At 49.4% G+C, this 15357-nt stretch overlaps 1 protein-coding gene across 2 annotated transcripts; it reads right to left on the bottom strand.

The window, feature by feature from the left end:
- Positions 1-10380: 10380 nt before the first annotated feature.
- On the bottom strand, positions 10381-14206 carry LOC103713640 (protein SMAX1-LIKE 3-like). Of its 2 annotated transcripts, none has more exons than XM_008800642.5 (3): positions 12630-14206; positions 11826-12060; positions 10381-11601 (listed from the first exon to the last, which is right to left on the bottom strand). In XM_008800642.5, the coding sequence occupies exons 1-3, from the start codon at positions 13817-13819 to the stop codon at positions 10633-10635; spliced, it is 2394 nt and encodes a 797-aa protein (XP_008798864.3). In that variant the 5' UTR covers positions 13820-14206; the 3' UTR covers positions 10381-10632. The 2 variants fall into 2 exon arrangements, with proteins under 2 accessions (XP_008798864.3, XP_008798865.3); XM_008800643.5 differs by having other exon boundaries at positions 10381-11598; positions 12630-14195.
- Between the last annotated feature and the right edge of the window lie 1151 nt (positions 14207-15357).

Below are 15357 nucleotides of genomic sequence, written 5' to 3' on the forward strand. Positions count from 1 at the left end.
TACCAGTAGAACGACAATGCCAGAAAGACAGTTCAAAAATGTATAATACTTTTCATTTCAATAATTTCTGGTTACAACGGCGTGCTCGTGTGATTACAAGGAATTCCCAGAGGGGAATTAGGGTGTAAAGAAAGTAAAGAAGAGGTGGAGACTCCGAGGAGCTGAAGATCTGGGATCCCGAAACCTCCATCTGAAGCAGTTGCAATCCCGCCGGAAGTGGGTGCTTCCAACCGGAGGCGCCATCGGCGTCTCACGAAAGAGACGAAGAGCCGGCGCGGATGAAGAAGAAGTGGACGAAGGAGAAGTCCACACTGCCTCCAACCGGAGGCGCCATCCACGCCCCACGAAAAGGATGAGGAGCCGCCGCAGACGAAGCTCCCACTGCCTCCAGGGGAACGCCACCTCCAAGGGATATTCCGGTCCTCCCCAGTGCTAGGGGAGAGAAGGAATACAAGGGAGAAGAGCATATGGAGGCGCGGTCCCGGATCAGGCGCCTGGTGCGGAGCTCAATCGGGAGGCTGAACTTCAAGGAGGGGAGACGTGATCCCGGATGAAACGCCTAGAGCGGAGTTCCGCCGGGGAGAACCTCCTTGTTGATCCCAGATGAAACGGCTAGTTGGCGGAAGTCGCGAAGGGCGCGCCTCCCGTTCCTTCGGTAGGGGTCTCTCAACCATGCGCCGGAGAGGAGGCCCACGATCCATGGCAACCTGAACAGCTCCGGCTTGGCAGGCTCCATCGCACCTGCACCTATATTTATAGCCAAACTGCGGCCCCCCGGTCGTTCCGATGCGGGTGGCTCCAATAAATGCGGGCGCATTGAATCCGGAGCTGATCCGGCTCTCGAGGCGTATCTTCCCGCGATTTCCTAAGCGTCATTCTCCTTAATCGCATTCTTTGTGCAGGACACTCCGGGTGGCCTGTACCCCTAGGTCCACGTATCTCCGCTCGCCCCCAGGCCGCATCCGCCTCGAAGAACGCGCGTATCGCGGCCGCTTAACTGACACTCCTCGCAAGCAGCAACTGGCGATCTGATTTCCCAGGTAACCCCTTAATTAGCATTTAATGCCCATCTGGTGTTCCCCAGGCGACGCTTGAAGAGGAGGAGAAACACGGTCGCAGCTGGCCACGGAGAGATCCCGTCGGGCGGCAAGCGACAGGCGCACGACCAGCGAGCGGAATTTCCCGAGGCTCGGCCCTCGGATGCCAGGCTAACCCGATGATCATCCCGGGAGCAGACTAGCCTGAAGCCCCGACCGGTCGCCTCGGCTTGCGCCAGCCTTGGCCGACCAACGAGCGGAATTTTCCGAGGCTCGGCCCTCGGATGCCAGGCTAACCCGATGATCATCCCGGGAGCAGACTAGCCTGAAGCCTCGACCGGTCGCCTCGGCTTGCGCCAGCCTTGGCCGACCAACGAACGGAATTTCCCGAGGCTCGGCCCTCGGATGCCAGGCTAACCCGATGATCATCCCGGGAGCAGACTAGCCTGAAGTCCCGACCGGTCGCCTCGGCTTGCGCCAGCCTTGGCCGACCAACGAGCGGAATTTCCCGAGGCTCGGCCCTCGGATGCCAGGCTAACCCGATGATCATCCCGGGAGCAGACTAGCCTGAAGCCCCGACCGGTCGCCTCGGCTTGCGCCAGCCTTGGCCGACCAACGAGCGGAGTTTCCTGAGGCCTGACAACCCTCAGATGCCAGGCTAACCCGATGGTCATCCCGGGAGCAGACTAGCCTGAAGCCCCGACCGGTCGCCTCGGCTTGCGCCAGCCTTGGCCGACCAACGAGCGGAATTTCCCGAGGCTCGGCCCTCGGATGCCAGGCTAACCCGATGATCATCCCGGGAGCAGACTAGCCTGAAGTCCCGACCGGTCGCCTCGGCTTGCGCCAGCCTTGGCCGACCAACGAGCGGAATCTTCCGAGGCTCGGCCCTCGGATGCCAGGCTAACCCGATGATCATCCCGGGAGCAGACTAGCCTGAAGCCCCGACCGGTCGCCTCGGCTTGCGCCAGCCTTGGCCGACCAACGAGCGGAATTTCCTGAGGCCTAACCCTCGGATGCCTGGCTTAGCGCCGGAAGAATTTCCTGAGGCCTAACCCTCGGATGCCTGGCTTAGCGCCGGAAGAATTTCCTGAGGCCTAACCCTCGGATGCCTGGCTTAGCGCCGGAAGAATTTCCTGAGGCCTAACCCTCGGATGCCTGGCTTAGCGCCGGAAGAATTTCCTGAGGCCTAACCCTCGGATGCCTGGCTTAGCGCCGGAAGAATTTCCTGAGGCCTAACCCTCGGATGCCTGGCTTAGCGCCGGAAGAATTTCCTGAGGCCTAACCCTCGGATGCCTGGCTTAGCGCCGGAAGAATTTCCTGAGGCCTAACCCTCGGATGCCTGGCTTAGCGCCGGAAGAATTTCCTGAGGCCTAACCCTCGGATGCCTGGCTTAGCGCCGGAAGAATTTCCTGAGGCCTAACCCTCGGATGCCTGGCTTAGTGCCGGAAGAATTTCCTGAGGCCTAACCCTCGGATGCCTGGCTTAGCGCCGGAAGAATTTCTTGAGGCCTAACCCTCGGATGCCTGGCTTAGCGCCGGAAGAATTTCCTGAGGCCTAACCCTCGGATGCCTGGCTTAGCGCCGGAAGAATTTCCTGAGGCCTAACCCTCGGATGCCTGGCTTAGTGCCGGAAGAATTTCCTGAGGCCTAACCCTCGGATGCCTGGCTTAGCGCCGGAAGAATTTCCCGAGGCCTAACCCTCGGATGCCTGGCTTAGTGCCGGAAGAATTTCCTGAGGCCTAACCCTCGGATGCCTGGCTTAGTGCCGGAAGAATTTCCTGAGGCCTAACCCTCAGATACCTGGCCTAGCGCCAGAAGAATTTCAAGAGTCGGGAGTCAGCGAGACGCTATCAAGAGTTAGAAAGAAGAAGGACGAAAGTGAAATGAAGAAACTCTATTTGCATTAACTTTCATTGTTTCAGGGCCGAGACCCATACAACTTGGCAAAACGCCAACACACAAAGAAAAGTACAGAGGGTCAGCTTGGAGGAACCCCCGGGTCGGGAACGCCCGGCACGTCTGCAAGGGGTAGGGAGACGGTTGGAGAATCAACAGGCAATGGCGCCGGAGGGGAGTCGAGAAGGGAGATCCCACTCAGGTCAATTTCGGGGTACTTAGCCGACACCCTTGCCAGGCCTTCCTCGAAGCCTAAGACAAAGGAGTCGGACCCCGCGTCCGACATGTCACGGACGAACTCGTCAGACTGACGATAGGCCTGTACCGCCCCCGACATGTCACGGGTGAACTCGGCGGACTGACGATAAGCCTGTACCGCCTGACGCCCGATCTCCGCACTCTTCTCGGCCAGCGCCGCCTCTGCTCGCTCCATAATCTGAGCTTTTGCCTCCAAGACCTTCGCCACAATCCGGTCATCCGCCTCGGAGGAGACCCTCAGCAGATCAGCTTGGGCCTCCTTGTGCTTCGCCTCGGCAGCGATGCGAGCAGCCTCAGCCTCCTCCAGGCGCGAATGAAGCTCCTGGTCGCTCGCGCGGGACTTCTCCAAGGCCGACTCCAATTCGCCCAGCTTGGCTTCAAGAGACCGGGTCCGGTTGCGGGCGTTGTCGGCTGACCGCTGGGCCTTCTCCCACCTCTCCCGGTAGTCGGCAGCCTTCCGGGACTGCTTCTCGGCCCGCTCCTCCGCCTTCTTGATCTCGCCCTCGAGACCTGAGGCAACCTTGAGTTGCTCCCGAGCCTCCAACAGTTGCTTCTCGAGGGTGGCGAAGCCGAGTGCCCGCTCTTCGGCCACCTGGAGCCTCGTCTCGAGGTCCCTGGTCGTCCTCCCCGCCGCAGCCTGACCTCCCTCCTCTATTGCCTTCAGTTGGCTCTCAGCCCTCGCCAGAAGCCTCGCCTGTTCCTCGTAGCACTCCTCCAGGCGGATCATGTACTGGGCGAGCTAAGAGATAGGAAAAACGAGGGCGTCAGGCGGGGATCAACAGAGCCTATAAATGATGAAAGCGACCGAAAGAACACTCACCGACATGAGACAGACGCAGCTGGCAGCCCCAACGTCAGGGACCCTCATCTCCCGGACCTGCCTGCGGTCCTTCTCCAGCAGTACCGTCTCGATGAGGTTTCGGGCGCCGGCGAAAGTGAAGGCCGACCCCGACTTCTCCCCGGAGTCGGACGGTGGTTCCGCAGCCTTACCCTTACCCATCGCTTGGGGAAGAGTCATGCTGACCACGCTCGGGGCGGGGACCGTCCCTGGAATTGACAGGGTCCCGCTCGGCCGGGGCCTTGGCGCGTCCCTCCTCGTATCATTCGGAGCCGACCGAGTCGAAGGCTGGGCTGGGGACCGATCACGTCCGACCCGTCCATCTTGGGCGCGCCCGGGTGATGCCTCCGGAGAAACGGTAGTCTCGGCATCGGAGGGCTGATGCAGCGTCAACTCCCGGTCCGCGCCCGCGGCGTCCCCCTGATCGGTGGGTCCGGACCCGTCTGTCGGCGTCGGAGTCGCCTGCCGGCGGGACTTCTTCGCCGGTGGGGCCCCGCTCGGAGGAGCTCGTTTCTTCCTCCGGACTGCTTCCAGTAGGGACGTCCTACCAACAGCCGTTGCCTTGTCCGACCGCATGACGTCGTCGATCTCTGCAAAAAGGACGAGGTGGTCGGAGGTTGAGAAACTGAAGGAAAGAACGAAACGAAAGAGGAGAAAAGAGCTAAAAAAGAAATGGTGGCGGGCTCACGGTCAGTGGGGACCGAGCTCAGACCGACGTTCACCAAGGTATCCTCGGAAATAAGGCGAGCCACCGGGGGGAGCCGACCCTCGGCAACCAACTCCTTCAAGACGGCGACGCCGTCGGATTCCTCCCTCGACAACCTCGATAGGCCGATCGGGGACTTCATCGGCGTCTCCCAGGTTGCCCTGATTCCCCAAGAGGGATCTGCGTCAACGAAAAAGAAGCGCCCCTTCCAGCCGTGAATGGAGGTAGGAGCCTCCTTGACGAGGCCGCACCCTCGCCGCGCCGCAAAGCACCACCACCCTTTATCCTGGGGGTGGCCACTCAGGCCGTAGCATTCCCAAAAGACATTCAGGGTGGCGGGAACATCGTGCATGCGGCAGAGAACCTGAAAGGCCGTCAGGGCGCGCCATGAGTTCGGCACCAGCTGCGTCGGCGCCACTCTTAAACCCCGAAGCACCTGAACGACTAAGTCCGAGGGGGGAAAGCGGAACCCGGCCTGAAGAATGCCCTCATTGATGGCAACCTTCCCTGGAGGAGGGTGGGACATCCTCTCCTCAGGCCCCGGGAGCGTAACATTGCAGGCCTCGGGAAGGTGGTATCGAGCCACGAACCTATCTAGGTCTTCGGCGGCCAACTCCGACTTAATGCGGTCTGCTCTCACTTCGCCCATCCCTAATGGCCAGTGAATCTACGGTCAGGACAGGGTCGAGAAGGGGGAAAGGACCGGAACGACTGGAGTACACTAATACAAAAGGAGAGTATGGAGAGCCCTAAATTAAAGAATGGAGCAACTCACCGGAAGAGAAGGAAGAACGGCTCCGAGAGCGTCAAAGGAGGAGCAAGCGAACAGTCCGACGGCGATGACGGCAGCGCAAAGGAGAAACTCGAAGATGTCTGTAAAGAGAAAGGCGGACGGAGGAGGACCCCCGGTTAAATAGGCGGAAAGGTGGGTGACGCCTCGGTGACGCCAGAGGACGCCTGGCTGCCGAAGGGTCGCTCGCGCCCCAAAGGCGAATCGACGCCATTAAGGAAGGATGTCCGCCGAAATCCTCAGACTGCCAGGTCAGCAACAACCGCCATACGCCATAAAGAAGGCGGGGAGCTCGAAGCGCGCGCGCCTCTCCGAGGGATGGCGACAATCTCGAAGCATCACTTCCTTCACCCGTTCCCCTTCTGGTTCCAGGCTCGGAAGTGGGGGGCTACTGTTATGGGGGAACTCAGCCACCATGCCCCACGTGACCGGCACGCGCGCCCTAGAAGACTACAGCTGTCCCTTGATCCAGTAACCCGACCCCGAGTCGGATATCTTCGGCCTCGCAGCCCGACCCCGAGTCGGCTGCCTCTTGATCCAGCAGTCCGACCCCGAGTCGGATATCTTCGGCTTCGCAGCCCGACCCCGAGTCGGCTGCCCCTTGATCCAGCAATCCGACCCCGAGTCGGCAATCTCTCGACAACGACAGGCTGTTCCCCTGAAGCACGCCGCGACCCTCTGCTCCACTACTCCCTGCAACGGTCGTATCCGGCGCTGCTCCACGATCTCCTGTAACAGCCGTACAAAGCGGAGCTCCACTACGCCCTGTCATGGCCGTACCCAGCGCTATCCCACGACGCCCTGTAACGGCCATGTCAGTGGCAACTCCATCGTGCCACACGATGACCAACCCCCCAGAAGGACCCCCCAGCCTGGTATATATGCGGCTGGGGGGAGAAGGGGGGAGGTAAGCAAGAACTTCCAGAGCATTCTCCTACTTGCTACTATTATCTCTCCTTCTCCTCCAATCTCCTCTGACTTGATCGTCGGAGGGCCCCCACTACCCCAGTGGTGGTGCGAGGCTTGCTTGCAGGTTTCCCGGTGGAAAGTGGAGCACAATCAACACCAACCAAGGCAACTCAGACGGAATCTCGTTCACACCGCTGTGCCAATCGTTCTCGGTTTGGACCACCAGCAATAGATGGCGCTAGAAGGAGGGCAGCCTCCTCTCTCCATTGACTACCCTCCAGGACTGTGGGGGCCCGTTGGGGTAAAACCTGGCCGGAACCTTCCCGCAGGGGGGGCTATGTTGTGGGGGGGGAGGGGGCCTTGAATTTAGTCCCACATCAGCTAGAGCGGAAAGGTTCCGTGCCTTATAATGAGGAGGGCGAAGCCTTTTCCTCACGAGGGCCCTTTTGTGGGACAAAACCGTGAGGGCAATCCCCCCGTCAGCGCTGGACGCGCGGGCCGGAAACGTCTCCCTCCGTCAGCGCTGGACGCGCGGACCGGAGCGCCCAAAGCGGACAATACCTCGTGGGGGACGCGGTCTCTTTCTGCTCGGCTCGGTTGGGACTAAGGCTGTTGCCGGGGTGAAAATCCCGCAACAACTAGCTTTCCTAATAGATAAAAAGTTCACAAAAGACTTGCATCAACTTTTCTAATGGAGATAGAAAAATAGGTAATCATCAAAAACTAGTCGTATCCCGAGAACATGTGTACAAAACCCACAACTCATGCAACTAGGACCCACGATCCATACAATCAAGACCCGCGACCTATGCGCTGGGACCTAAAACCCGTGCAACATTATATGCATCCAATTCAACCTACGCTCGGCCAATTATAGACACTCCGGCATCAGATACAAGGCTGAGAAACCCAAGTAATACCTTACGGCCAGTTTTTTTAGGTGAGGTCTCATGTCGTTATATGTTCAATAAAAATTAGATGTCATATTTTTTAATATAATGGCATTGGGTTCAGATATTGAACTAATCATATATATACTTACCAGTTCAGAGCCATGCATAGAAATTTTTATGCATGTGTTCAATAGCAGGGAGTACTATTTATGGAGTTGCATGCATATGCAAGGGCATGCATGAACTCTTGGGTGCATAAATCAACCTTTTCTTTATCATGAAGCAGGGAACATGGATATCTATGTATATAAGAAAATGGAGAAGAAAGAAATAAAGAAATATTGTTTTTGCCAATTCATGTGAAATCATTTATTCAAGAATAAGGACATGATAGGAACAAGAAAATGAAAACATTTTCTTTTATTTTCTTGATGATGGATGCAGCACCAATCAAATTATCTATGTCAAAAACTTTGATAACATGATTTACATTTCTTTTCTCTTTTTTGTGCACCAATGAATTAAATTTTGTTTTTCTTCTCTGGAAAAACTCAATGCATTTCATGAAACCTCTTTTTGTTTTTGTTTATTCCACATAATAAGTCAGAGAAATAGGATACTCATGTTTTATTAGGTTTTTTTGGAGAAGAGAAAAGTAGTCTAAGTGAGGCTTCCCCCTTTTTAAGATTGGAAAAGAAAAGTGATAGAAGCAGTAACCCATAAACGAGGGGACACACATTAGTTGGAATTTTGAAAGAAGCATGAGTATGTGGGAGGTGAGAAGATTTCCTTCCTTTCTGCTTCAGACAGCCCCTATTATCAAGACCTAATCCTGTCTCAGGGAAAAATTCTACTAAGATCAATTTGCTTACCAAGAGTCTTTTTCTTCACAGTTGGCATGCCACATAGTATAGATAATTACACCAGAAGCCCAGCATGACTGACACCAACCCTAGTAATTACACAAATTTCCTCTTCCTACATGGTGTGCTAGTTGTGGAGAAAAAATATTTGGGAGCAAGTTTGGGACGGGTAACATTTCTCGTTCCCTAAGCTACACATGACAAATTTTCTATCTCATCCAAAAGGACTAGCCAGAATGTACAAGTACCAAAGATCTCTTCAACAAATAATCTATATGAAACTAAACATATGCCTGCATAGATCCTCATATATATACTTCCTCCGTTTAAGTCGTAGTGTATTCGTTAGACCAAGGGTCCAAATCCATTCATAACCAAACACAAATATTAAGATCAGCTCATCGCTAATCTAAATAGGCTCGTATTGCAGTGTTCTCTAGTCTACATATATTATGGACCTGATTCATTCTAATATCATTTGTTATTAGAATTTTTTCTAAAAAAATTAGCTAGAATATATTATTTAGATTTCTTAGTTCTGCATAAGTACTTAAAATATTTAAGATGAATAATCGGAAGTAAACATATACCTACCGGGTCCTCACCAAGTCTTTATAATTTTAGGTGTCGAAGACTGACAAGTCTATCTTTATAGGAATCAAAAGCGCCAACTTCAAGCTCTAAAGTAAGGATGCTTATCTTTATTTTGTGTTAAGCTTTTTACCCCCCACTACTTCACAAAGATGAGAATGTTGGGTCATGAAATATAAAGCAGGGAGAAAAGGACTCCCTTTTTCTCCAAAACGCATCACCATGCATGAAAAGTAGTGCCCTTTTTGATATTTCTGAGGGAAGATGTTACTGGCTTCCAATGTGACATCTCCTTTGCAAAGTTATGAGAAGTACCTGAGTGCATTTCCTTCAATTATTACCTGCTGTTTAAAAAGAGTAATACAGTCATCAACTTTTTTTGGTTCTGCCTCCACGTAAGGCTCAAACACATATTTAAAACTATTGATGCTCGTGGTTTTGGAATCCTCCTCATCCTCGATTTGAAGAAGACTGCTTTACCAAAATTAAAAACAAAAAATTGAAGAAGACAGGCTTTGTGTATATCCCATATTCTTTTGAGAAAATAGTCCATTTTAAATTCTCGCCATGCATGCATGTGCCTCCTCCTATGAAGAATAACTAAATGTATTTGTTGAAGCTTAACTTCTGTCATGAATTTTTTAATATTATCAAGGAGTAATATGGATCCAAAGCAAGTGTACCCTTACATTAAGTAGCCTGCTGTTCTATTCATTATGGCCATTCTCTCGTACAAAAGAAATAAAATACGGGCGTTCTTGGTCCTAACTGCCTATACTCCGGAAAGGAAATAAGTGCTCATTAATAGCCATAAAGACAGGAAGAAAGGTGCATGATTAAGTAGTGTGCTTACTTGGTGAAACTAATAATTCATGGGGTTATCCCGTGCCAATAATGTCGCAGATAAAATGGTCTAGCCATTATTGTTAGCCATAAAATATTATTTATTGAGTTGAAAGAAAAATGGATAAAGGTGTAACAACCTAGGACCTCATCCAAAATGACTAAACGGAATGTATTTTTTTAAACTCCTTAGTCATATATAAGTATCCAAGGTCTTTTCGGCGAATAACCGATGTTAGACTAAACATACGTCTGCACGGGTCCTCCTCACATACTTCTCTTGTTCAAGCCCTGATGTCCTTGTCAGGATAAGGATTCAAATTCATTCAAATTTAATCACAAGCACTATAATCAGCTCGTGGTTAGTCTCCATGAACTTGTGTCGCAATGTCCCTTAATCCATATAGGCTATGGGCCGAGTTCGCTCTGGTACTATTTGTAACAATTATGACTTCACCTAAAATAGCTAATCGAAAGGTACTTTTTGGAGTTCTTTAGTCCTATATAATTAAGTATCTAAGATTTTCTTAGCGAATAACTGATGTGGGACTAAACACACGCCCGTACGGGTTCACATAGAAGGTCTTCATCTTTTCTTAAAAGAGGCTTACAAGTGATTTGCAAAAAATTAATGAACTTTTTTTTTTAAGATATAATTAATGAAATCATTATAATGTACTGAACTTGCTAACACTTATGCAGTAATTCTCTTTGCTAGGATACACTCACGAGGAACAATAACTACAAGTCGTCCTTCTAAAGTTGAAAGACATCAGAAACAATAACCACTGGATGTCAATATTTTTTGAGATAAAAAATACAAACCCATTAGTTCACTTCTCCCAAAAGATGGGGAAAAAACTACTTAATTAATATACATTTGTTCCTACTAACTACAGTATCTATGTTAAGCCACAATTCTTTCCTCATTTCAAAATTCAGAAAAAGGTGACCAGGATTCAACATGGAGGACAAGGAACCAACAATCTTAACAAACACTGCCCTTGAATTACAGTTCCTCGGGCAATTTGAAAAAGAACATTCTGTCCACTGATTCAAGAAGCCCCAGACCATCAAAGGACCGATCCTCATGATTGTCAACAGCCCAAAGATTTAAATCTAAAGAAACATTTGTACTGGTGTCTTTGTCGTCCACTTCTTCCTTCTCTTCAAGGCCAATCAGTTTTTGCTTAATTGCAGGTGAGCAAGATCTTGACTGCGAATTAAAGCTTTCACAACTAAAGATGATAATCGCATCACTAATACTAATCTCCTCACCCCCGCAGTTTTGTACTTTTCCTCTCTCAATGGCAGTCCCAATACCCAGTTGCGAGTGGTAGTCTACTTGGTCAATGTCTTCCATTAAGAAGACACGATGTGGATTATCATGGATTGCTTCAAAGAACCTCTTGAGATAGCTATCGGTTACTTCCGATCTTGACCTTTTATTTCGGAGATCATCAGTGGAAGCAGACCTTGTTGATGAGAAGGTGCCTACTCCAATTGAAACAAAGTTGTTGTAAGAACCATAGACAAGGCTGGCTAGCTCCCTGGCAATCTTATCCTTGCCCTCAACATCAACACCTTCAAAGAACAACCACGTTTCTTCCTTGGTCCTGGTCAATCTCATCTTCTCTTTCCTTCTTATCATTCCTGATCTGCATTGGAGGATGGTGCCAGCAATCTCGGGGATGATGTCCTTCTGCCATGGGACCTTTTCCTCCAATGCACTGCAAAGGTTCTTCAGATTCTTTGCATTGAGCTCCTTAAATTTACAATGGTACTCTATTTCCATGGAATCGCTAGAAGAAGCCATATTAGAGTTGGATCCAATATCATGGGATAATCTCTGCCCTTCCTGCTCTTGTAAGCCTTTGTTGATGCTTTCTGATATCCAGAAATGGTGTTCCCTCCATGAGTTATCTGTGTTGATTGTGATTGGCCAGGCTTGGGGGATTTGGTGCATGCAACAGTGCTGCTGGTCATAAGGAGAGAGCAAAAAAATTGGTGAGTCTGAACAGAATTTTAGGGTTTTCTCAGAAAGGTGGTGTTGGTGTTTTTGGAATGCATTGCATATGGAGTTCCCCTTCGTGCATAAATCTTTAAGATCGAGAGTCCTACGTGAGAGAAAGTTCTAGATAGATGTTTGCACTTCGATGCTTTCAACTCTGAATTTAAATGAACTTGATATAGCATAATTACCTGATCATTTCTTGTTGCTCTTTTATTTTGATCCTCTTTATATTGCCGAAGCCATGGCGGCAATACTGGAGGAATTAAGCCATCGGTACCACTGGCAATGCTATGGAGGTCTCGGGCCTCAATCTCGGACTTAACAGAACAATCAGCACAGCAAGCTAGCTGGCTTCTAACTCCTGGCAAACACCAAGAAGTCTCGGTGCCACTCCTCTTGCTTCCGCACTGACTTTGTAGACCACTGAAAAGAATCCGGACTAGAGAATTAAGATTTAAGAAAATCTAACAGAATAGTTTAACTCTAGGTGATTCCAAAAGTTCCAAGCATGTCACCCGATCAAATAAAATTTACTATGCAATTATCAATGAACAACTTGAATTCAACATAAATTCTTCACCAAGAAGCTCGTAAACATTAATCTCATCCTTCTAGGGAAAAAGAGAAATATCCTCAGTTATCTCTCTGATTAGATATCAAATTCAATTTGCAAAAAAATATAACTTAATAAAATAAATAAGGAAAAAGGAGAGGAAAAGTGGAAAAGAAAAAGAGAACCACATGATTCAATTCTTTACAGCATTAAAAGTCATGAGAGTTGACTTTTTAGAGATTCATCAGAAAACTCACCTCGCAAGGAACTATATCACAACCTTTGCTCCATTTTTGATTCAGCCAAAGAAAGGTAGGCTTGTAAAAAGCAGATTTCATATAGTAATTGCATAACTATGGAGAAATCTACATGATAATTATTTTGAATCATATCATGTGATAATGATTATCAAGAAAATTTATAATAATTAAGCTCATACCCGTCATAATTGAGGCTTAACTCCAAGCTTCCTGCAGCGACGGTGACAGGATGAAGACCCCAAAAAGCTTCTAATGAAGGTTGCCCAACCCTACACTTCATGTAAGTCTGAGCCGTTGCAATCCCCATAAGCCCAAACTTTGAAATTCCACTCTCCCCTTCAATCCCATCGCACACCAAACTCCCGAGCTCCATGATCATATGATCCAAGGGGCAGTATAAACCTCTTACTTTCTCCGCGCAACTAGCCCCATATTTAGCTGCCCACTTTAGATCTCCCAGGTATAAAATAGTCTTTTTTCCCCCACACGAATTCTTCACAAGGCACCGCAGCTCCCCAATCTTTTGTTCCGCCTCCTCCCTTGACATGTGACTGAATGAATAGAGAGGAAGAGTTATGATCTTTATGCTCCTCAAGGCCTCATCAGGAACCTCTTCCTTCTCAATTCTATCCATCAGCCCCTTAACAACACACTCAGGGGCGGCTAAACACTCTCCTACTACCACAACATTCTTCCCACTCATCAAAGTCTCCATGACACTCGTAACATCCTCGCTTTTTTCTTGATCCAAAGGCTTAGATTTAGTGACTTGGGTTGGAGTTAATAAACTGCTGCCTTCCTTGGGAGGGCTAGGGTTAGGGTTAGGGTTAGGGTTGGGAGCACTGATCTCCGCAGAAAGAGTTTTCTCTACATTGTCCTTCACATGGGTACTTGAGAAGCCAGCCTCCCTCATGACTCTACTCACACTAGGATCATCTAAAATGGAGATGATGAGCTGCTCTAGCTCTATCTTCACTGTAAGCAATGGCTGCTGCTGGGTCTCGACGGATCCACGGCGCTGGTGTGCTTGGGCCCTCTTGAAGGCGGCGATGAGGGCATTGGAGAAGGATGGCAGATGGTGGTGGGCTTGGTAGGGGCCTAGGAGAGGGGCTGAGGAAGGGGAGGTAGGAAGGCGGTTGAGGGCAACATTGAAGCACAACTCAAGGGCCTTGCACTGGAGGGGGTGAGAGTGGGACTGAAGGCAGGCAGCACGGAGGAGTCCAGTAGGCGAGGAGAGCATTGTGGTGGCAACATGGAGGGGTGTCACTTGGGCATGGCCTCGTTGCCGAGCCAAGTTCACTGCCTGCTTTACTATTGTTGCTGCCTCTGGAGTCAGGGCTTGTTGCACTGTGCAACCTCCTGCTCTCATCTTCTAGTAGTTTTCTTCTTTCTGTTGATGAAGTGGTGGTTTTGAGATAGCAAATGAAGACAAAAATCAACTGACTGGTTGCTGGAAATACAAGATGAAGAGAGGGAGAAGTTATACTATGAAAAGACAGGAGGCGAAGAAGAAAGGCGTTTGTTAGGGGTTGATGAAAGGAGGGAAGGGAATGGGAGAAGTGGGCATATGTAGGGTGGCTGAGTGTATTTAATGGGAGTATAGAGCTGATTATCTACATGGATGATGGATGTTGTTGTCTACTTTTCTTTCCCCTTCTTCTTCTTCTCTTTTCGGTTTGGGTTATCCTGCTTTTTGGGTGGGGGAATGTGATATGTTATGGCGTAACGTAGGTTGATGCCTTTCTTGCGAGAATGGGTGCATTGGTCTAAAGTCGAGCGTGGCGGAAAGGCTTGTGCATGTGCTAACATGTAAGGCATCTCCCTCCCTCCCTGCCTCTCTCTCTCTCTCCCCCCCTCTCTCTCCCTCCCTCTCTCTGTGTGAATTCAAGATTATCTAACACAGGATTTGGACCTTTCGTACTCCATCTTTTTCCACGCCCACTAAGATGGATTTAACATCTCACAAAGGCGGGATGCTTAAGAGAATCGGAGCTCTGTACGATTCATTCTTCTAGGACTCAAAAGACTTGAGGAATAAAGTGCTACGCTGTGGCATAGGGCACAGACATGATCCCTCTCTCCCTATCTCTCTCTATTTCTACACACGCAATTATTCCCAAAAAGTTGAGGCTTTCGAACATCCCAGTTTCCCTAAAAGCCCAAGCAATAGAATAATTAGTTGAGTTAATCTCAAGGTGGCTGGAAATTGAATTGACAAAAATAAAGATTTCCCCACTTTCTTCTTTTAATGGTCCACTCATGAAAACCTGCAATAATATTATGCATAATAAATGCAGCATCGCTAGCTCTTTAAGCTGCCTGATGACCATTGCAGCTCGTGCAAATGAATCATCTGAGAAAGCCAAGTGACTTAATATACCAGAAACTAAAACGAACTCCAAAGCTATTAGAGAAAATATCTTGTCCCATATCCGTAGCTACAATAATCTTGACTCACCTAGCTAGTCGCGCGTGAGAAAGGATGAAAAGAAAGCGATGCAAGCTTATCCAAGAAAAAAAAAAAAAGACTCTGTATGACCACCATCACTATTATGGAAGCTATAATAACCAAGATGTCATTTTATAACTTTGACCACCGTATGTTCCTATCAAGCAACACACTAACATTGGTGCCCTATTTAACCTTTTCCTCATGCAGTCTTTTTTCAGTCTTTCCTCCTTCCTCTTTACAAACCCTTCAAAGTAAACTTGTTCCACCCTCCTTATTATCCTCATCATGCATGTCGTTTTAAACCTGCCATCAACTTTGATCCAGTTGTGGTGGTGCACCTGCCAGTTTAGTGCCGCTCAACCAGGCGTTCATGAAGAATCTTTTATTCTGCTAGCATCACGTTGAAAATTGTCTACCTATATATGGCCCTCCATAGAAAGAAGAGCTCCACCTTC

Source organism: Phoenix dactylifera, chromosome 12 (assembly GCF_051530095.1).
Source record: "Phoenix dactylifera cultivar Ajwa chromosome 12, Ajwa_hap1_PhDact_Kaust_v1.1, whole genome shotgun sequence".
Lineage (NCBI taxonomy): Eukaryota > Viridiplantae > Streptophyta > Magnoliopsida > Arecales > Arecaceae > Phoenix > Phoenix dactylifera.

Coding starts and splice junctions, on each gene's coding strand:
- LOC103713640 (XM_008800642.5), bottom strand. CDS start 13,819: ATGAGAGCAGGAGGTTGCACAGTGCAACAAGCCCTGACTCCAGAGGCA. Junction 12,061..12,629: donor TTAAGCCTCAATTATGACGG/GTATGAGCTTAA, acceptor GATTCTTTTCAG/TGGTCTACAAAGTCAGTGCG. Junction 11,602..11,825: donor GAGCAACAAGAAATGATCAG/GTAATTATGCTA, acceptor CCTTATGACCAG/CAGCACTGTTGCATGCACCA.